This window comes from Passer montanus, unplaced genomic scaffold, assembly GCF_014805655.1.
Source record: "Passer montanus isolate IOZ18808 unplaced genomic scaffold, ASM1480565v1 scaffold23, whole genome shotgun sequence".
NCBI lineage: Eukaryota > Metazoa > Chordata > Aves > Passeriformes > Passeridae > Passer > Passer montanus.
The window spans coordinates 9,239,397-9,246,493 of record NW_024366926.1 but is presented as its reverse complement, the minus strand read 5'-3'; the positions used below and the strand labels follow the sequence as shown (position 1 = coordinate 9,246,493).

Below are 7,097 nucleotides of genomic sequence, written 5' to 3'. Positions count from 1 at the left end.
CTTGTCTGAGAAGTGCCATAGTTGGACAAATCTCTTTTTCATCACATATCTTGTAAGTAGTCAGTGTTCATATACGTAAATGCCAAACCGAGTGAGCTATGTGTTCTTTCAACATCTGGTCCTACTTTGAGAAGTTTCTCTGGTTCAAAAAGTGTACCCAAACAGAAGAAATGTCACACAAAAGTGCCTTATAGGAGATGCACTGCAGTAATGCCAAGGTGAGAACCTAACTACAGCTGGTCAATGCAGCATTTGGGCAGTAAAAGGCAGAGAGGAAAGGACCAGAAACCACCAAGCTTCCCATCAGGCCACACCTGCAGTTCTTTGGATGTTGATGCTCCTTTTCTAGTCAACCAAAGCAGGCACAATGAAAACTTCACAGTGTGCATAGAATAGTGAAAAAGCAACTTGATAAATAAACAAGCAGAAAGAAAACTGGCTAAAATTAAACCTTAATACAATGGGAAGCTAGTGCAGGCTGCTTCTTTGGAAGTGAGCCCTCGGGTCGCCCTGCCTGCGACGGTGAATTATACACGTTTATCCTCCGTACTCTAAAAAAAGAACGGGACAACGGAGCACTCCCGTGCTTTATGCCCGCACCGTGGGCATGGCAGCCCGGCCATAAACCGCCGTAAATTTGCTCGGTGTTCCGGAGCTGCCCCGGCGCGGCCAGCCGCCCCTTGCAGCCCCCTCCCGCGGCCTCTGCGACCCTCGCCCTCCTAATTTGTGAGTCTGATGTCCTGCACGCCGTGCACACACTATGCAAAGAGAGCCCCCGCGGCCCGCAGGCCGCCCCTCCGCCTAGGTGAATAAATTATGCCGATGAGGGCGGGGATGCGGGGCGGCGGCTCCGCGGCTGACAGCGGGGCAGCGCGGGCTGCCTGCCGCCTGCGGGCTTCCCCGCCTGGCGCGGCGCGGCTGCTGGGCGCCGGCAGGCAGGTGGAGCGGGAGCAACAAGTCCTCCGGCGGCAGCGGGGAGGGGAGCGGGAGGCGGAGGGGGGGCGCTTCCCGCCCCGCGCCTGAAAACCTCTCTGACAAGTGGCAAAGCGCTCGCAGAGCACGCTGCTCCCTCCGAAGGGCGGCTGGAAGCCGCGGGGGCACGCCTCGCACCCAGGCCGGCTCGTGGCTCGTCGCCCCCGCCTCCCGCCGCCGCCTCTGCCGCGGGGTGGGTCGCGACCCGCTGCCGGCGGTGCGGTGCGGTGCGGGCTGCGGAGCGCGCCGCTTCGCCTTCAAAGTGTGTGAGCCGGCTGCGGGCTTCGCTTCTACTTACCGCGGGGTTTTTTTTTTTCCTCTTTTTTTTTGGTCTTTTAAATAATTGTTTTGGCGTTTTGTTAATTTATTTTCTCCTAGTTCGTTGCTGTTATTTTTGTTATCGTTGTTTGTAAACTAATTGCCTCCATGGGGGGCGGAGGAAAGGAAATCAAAGCTGCCGCAGCTGAAGGGTGTGCGAGCACGCTGGGGAAGAGCCGAGGAGCCGCAGGACGGGATGGCAACGGGAAGCCCGGCGGCAGCGGGAAGCCCGGCCTCGGGAAGCCCGGCTGCGGCTGGGAGCGCTGCCCGCGGCGGGCCGGGCCGGTCGGCTCCGCGCTGGCCGCGCTCCTCTCGGCGCTGGCCGCGGCCTCCTGCGTCTACCTGGGGGTGCGGACCAGCGACCTCCAGGCCAGGGTCGCGGCCATCGAAGGCGCCCGAGGGGGCTTCTCTGCCGCCGCCCCGCTCCCGCCGCTGCCCGGCTTTTCCTTGGAGCAGCTGAATGCGATGATGCAGGAGAAAGTGGAGCGACTTCTCGCCCAGGTGTGCGGGACGGGGTTGGCCGCTGCCGTGCGGTGTGCGTGTGGCGGGCATGAGAGATGCTCGGGGCGGGGGGCGGCCGAGGCCATGAGGAGGGTGGCCGGGGCGAGCTGCTCGGGTGGGAGCTGAAGGGGGAAGCGGGGAAAGTGAGCCCGCAACCCCAGGGGGCGGCGGGGCCGGGGGAGGAGCGGGCGCCCCGGGCTGCTGGGGCGGCGGGATGGGGATGGCGATGGCGGGGGAGCCCTGCGTGAGCCGCCGCTGAGGCGCTTTTCTCGGCCCCAACTTGCCGCCGTCCCCGCGCCTCTCCACCGCGCGTGTTGAGCAGGCAGGAAGAGCGGGGTCACTTGCGGCGGCGGAGAGACCCCCGGAGAGACCCCCGGTGCCGGGCTTGGCGTGGCGGGTGTGGGGGTGGTGAGGGCACTGAGGCACCTTAGGCCGGGTCCGAGCCAAGAAGCCGCGGCTGGTGCGCAGCCTCTGGCATAGCGGTAAATTCCAGCGTGCGGCCGCGGTCGGGAGCGCTGCCCGTGGCGGGAGAGCTCGCTCGCCAAGTGCCAGCCCTCACGTTGCTTCTCTCGCCCCCAGAAATCCTACGAGCACTTGGCAAAAATACGAGTAGCGAGAGAAGCGGCTCCAGAGTGCAACTGCCCACCAGGTAACAGACACAGCTGGGAAATCTCCTCTCGGAGGCTTGTAACTCTGGGCTGTTTGGTACCCCATGTTTCTGAAATACACCTAAATCAGGTCCAGGGATGCCTTCAATCAACAGCTGTTCCTTGGGTGGGAAAGATGTAAAGCCCAGTGATGGGTTTTTGCTGTGGCCCTAGATGGGAATTAATGCTAATAAAAACCACTCATTAGGCTGGATGTTGCCAAACAAGAACACTTATGAAGACGTTAATGATCCACTCCAGCGGATGAAATATATTCTGTCTTAAATGAGGTAGTACTGAATCAAGGCACTGTGTACCCAACTTGGGAAGTGGAGCAAAGGCCCCTAGCAAAAATATTGAACAATTTATAACATGGATTGAAATAGGTGGAGGGTCTGTTGCAAGTTAGCAGTAATATATACATGAACCTTTTACAGTGTTGTTTTTCTGTAGTCTTAGTGGAAAGCAGTTTCCCTAGGAAGAAATTGCAGGTTTTTCCTACTGAAGGTTCAAAACTGTGTGCGTTTGTGCAGGGATATCACTTGACTTTGGAAATGGGCCCTTCTAATACTGCACAGTTGTTCATACATTCACGCTGCAATGTTTCTGTGGTCTTTGTGCTCCTTTGTGATAGTCTGATAACTGTCAATGTTGTTTTAGCTTTATAAACTTCTTCTAACGTATGCCCAAGTTCATCTAACATCTTAGAAGTTAAGAAAATAATGGCAGTGTTTCACTGTTGTAGGAGGGTTGTAGGAGTTCCAGCATCCTCTGTGATGAGGCACACTAGATGCAGAGGATGCTTTGACTGTCCTCTCACTCTGTATGAAAAACCATCTCCTTTACAGGTGGAATATCGACTGTCAGCAGGACTGAAGCTGATTATGCTTGCCAGCAGGATGTGTGATAGTACTTGTATATAAGGAAGGAGCTTTCCTAGTTTAGGATACAATTCCTGCCAAACTCATCAGTCTGAAGGGACTGCTGAATCTCAGTGTTAAAGCTGCCTACAGGGGTTGCTACTCTATTTTTGTGATGATATAGCTGAGAACAGAGTACTTGCTGGTGTTGGAGTTGCCACAGCTATCATGGGAAGGACAGTATATGTGACTATGGTTGTTTTAAAAGAGTGCATAGAATTATTCAACTCCCAGTGAGTTTTGATAAGGAACACTGGTTTCCTGCTGTGGTATATATATGTGTATATTTTTCCTTTAAGGCTAACATAAGCAAACTGATCTTATTTTTTCTGTCGCTTAACTGCAGTGAATTACAGGATGCAAGTTTGTGCGTAGAAAAGAGTTACTCATCATGTTGTTTGCAGTGATGCATTCTGTGAGCCTGAAATTATGTTTAATTTGATGCTAAGCTCTTTCCCTCTTTCTTCTTCCTTGTTTAAATCCATCTGTTATCATATTTTCACTTACTGTTTTCCTACTAAAGGTCAATATCTACTTTTTCATGGTTGGTGTTATGTGCTGCTTTACTTCTTCACTACCACTAGAGCTCCACATTATACCAATTTTTATCTGACCTTTTTTCTTAAGTATGTGTTTTCAAATAGATAATGAGCAACAGAATATTTCTCACATGCATTGTAAAAATCCTTGCTACATGAGAGTCAAAGCGATTTGAGGAACATATTCGAGGGAGCAAGTTTTAGAAGACCAGGAAAACTTCCATGAATCATTACAAAGTTAAAAAAAAAGTTGCAGAGAGGAGGGATTAGAAATGTGATATGGAGCTTTTCACCTCTTGGTAGCTGTTTCAATTTGGAAGCAGGTTTTGTAGTGACTGAAAGATGTTGCCATGTGGTAGCCTCATTTTGCAGTTGATGCTCTCATGCTTGTTGCCAGTGGACAGGTGTCTACCTCAAAATGGAATCATCTTGGGAGCCTTGTCTGAGAGAGCAGGGGCTGAGTGGCACCACCACCTGAGGACAGTGCCTTCCTAACTGCAGGCATGAGGCAGAGCAGGAGGGGATTGAGCAAATAAATTGTTGCTTCTTCATTTGGTTCCCTCTGTTAGAACTCCTTTTTGACTGCACAGGATGGGTTTTGTTTTGATCCTTAATGTTGCTGTTACAAGCACTTATGTTCAAAAAGGTATTTGGTTTAATAGGGAAGTATCATGGCACATCCATGGTTTTTCTGTTGCCTGCTATTTGCAAAGCCAGAGAGTACATTGCTTTTTCCCCACATGGTTCCCTTTTGCTTCTGTATTCTGCTCAACTTCTTAATTTCTTTCCTGTGTTTCTGTAATGATAAAATAGATGTCTGTTAGAGATGACTTTGGAAGGCCCTCATGGTGCAGGGGTGCTTTTTGAAATGTCTTTATGCTCTGAGAAAAGGTCACTACTGGATGGCCACCACGACAGTTTCCCTCATCCTACTCTTCAAAGAGGAATAAAGATTATTTAAAAGTAGGTTACATTGTTCTCTGCCAAATGAAGAGAGAAGGAAGTTCGATCTGCAGACAGAAGGGTGACAATGTGGCCTCTGGTTCAGGATTAAAGTTATGCAACTGGCATAGATGTGATTAGGTTGAGATTTTCATCCCCTTTTGCCTCTCTATGACTGGAACCTGCACATTCAAAGGCAAGTGGGAATGGCTAAGTTACCTACTGGAAGCCAGATTCACAAGCTCACAGCTTGCAGAGCAGTCTATGTGTAGCTCCTTTTAATTCAGTGGTAGCCTTGAATTTTATCTAGTGTGAAGAGTGATCACATTTCTCTTTAAAAACTTCATTTTCACTAAATGTGATTTTTCTTATTCTTTAGTTCTATTTTCTTATGAAAGAAATGTGATGTAGGGTGATGTTAGAGTTTTGGTTTTAACTCTGTGCGACTAAAACCAGATACCAAAGATTTTGTAAATATTTTAAAAATTACAATAGCAGGCATTCTTTCTCTTCTTAAAGCAGAGTAATAAAGTTTGAAAAGTAAATTTGTGCTGACATTCCTCTTAAATTACCTCAGCTCTAATAAGAGTGCCAGTGTAAATCTTGTGCTTTTAGGTGGTGCTGCAGTTGCTGCTGGTAGTTGGCCTTTTGCACATAGGACTGGGAGGCAAATTGAGTGGCTGAAATAATTTTAAGCATAATAAATTAATTTTCATTTGCCAGGTGTATTTTTAAAGTTGATATTTTTCTACTTTAAAAGATGAAGAGAAAATATAGGTGCGTAGGTACTTATTTCATACTTCTAAATCTTCCTCTAAGTGGCTGTGGGAGCATAATCAGCTGTTATGAGGAACAGTCCAGCACCATGCTGGGTATTTCTTATTAAGTGCCAAGAATTACACAGTTGTGGGAAGTGACACATACAGAAAGCACAGGGATGCTCCTCATTCAATAGAATTTAAAGATTTTTATTTTGGTAGATTGTTTAATTTTCCTCATCCCAAAGTCATTCACATGTGAATGTACCTGTAGACTTCAACAAAAATGGACATATGCTTGCATGTTTTAGTGATCTGATCCTTTTTATATTGTAAGGGTCAAGTTCTGACACTTGCGGTTCTGTGCCATGATGTCTCATTGTGTAAGTGGTCCTCAGAGCCCGCTCCTGTTGTCAGATAATGGTGACAGGAGTAGGAATCAAATCTAGTACTACAAGAAGTTCAAGCTTTCTCAGCAGGAAGGCTGGCAGGTATGTCCCTTTTGACCAGGGACCAGTTTTAGGGAGCAATTAGTTTTTTTTTTCCCATCTTCTATTTTTAGGAAGACCTTTGTAGTGAATTTATTCCTTAAAGGAACACATTTCTTTAGTTCTGCATTGACAAAGAATAAGTTACATAAGAGATGTCTTGAACTGTATAGCTATACAACACACTGTGTATGAATGTTCACTATAAATTGCATATAAAGTTATGGGTCTGTAGATTTTGAGATTTGTTTTGGGGTTTTTTTTCCTTCCCAGAACATTAGCTGAACTTCAATGTTGGATACTGTCAAAGATGACTGGAAATTTGATTCTGATTCTCTTCAGTGGCACAAGTAATATTTCTTTGTTTGTTCTTTCTCTTGTATATTTCCCATCAGGAAATGTACATTTTTCTTCCTCTTGTGACTTCAGGGTTTTCATAGACTCTTTCCCTTTCTGTAGTTTTAAAACCTTTCCACAGATACTCTGACCATTCTTTCTTAGCCAGCTATTTTGTGCTGTTTTTGTAAGCAAGCCGTCTTCATTCTCTGTTCCAGTCCTAGAGAGCTGTATGGTTTGGCATTTGAAGTACCTCCAATTTCACTATGCAATTTGCTGCCATCATGTTTGTTTCAGTGCAGTTGCATGTGTATAAACCTGTTCGTTCAGGATGAAATGCCATGAGCCAAGGGTGGTTTTTTTGAGGAAATATAAAATACCAGTTGGTCTTTTTCTTGGTTACTGTAGTTCCAGTGCAAAAACTGTAGTTCTGCAGCTACAGTTCTTCAGTGGTATGATGAATCTGCTATATGTATTTTGATAGCAGCATGGATAGCAAAAATCAGTGTGTTTTCTTAGAGTCCCAGTGCTATTTTTGTTGTCTTAAGCATCTAATGTTTGTTTTGACATGCAATGTAAGTACAATTTAGGTGCTCTTTCTTATTTCCACAAGGACTGTTCCCTGGAGCATTTCAATTAGTGAGGCTGAAAGAATGGAGGAGAAAGCAATTCTCAG

The 7,097-nt window shown here is 47.3% G+C and overlaps 1 protein-coding gene across 1 annotated transcript in view; it reads left to right on the top strand.

Moving 5' to 3' along the window:
- The first annotated feature begins 909 nt into the window (after window positions 1-909).
- COL25A1 (collagen type XXV alpha 1 chain) overlaps window positions 910-7,097 on the top strand; it is a 297,986-nt gene continuing 291,798 nt past the window's right edge. The window contains exons 1-2 of the mRNA XM_039710662.1: window positions 910-1,791; window positions 2,371-2,440. Of these exons, the coding sequence (XP_039566596.1) occupies window positions 1,399-1,791; window positions 2,371-2,440 (463 nt within the window). The 5' untranslated portion in view covers window positions 910-1,398. The remainder of the gene's footprint in view (window positions 1,792-2,370; window positions 2,441-7,097) is intronic.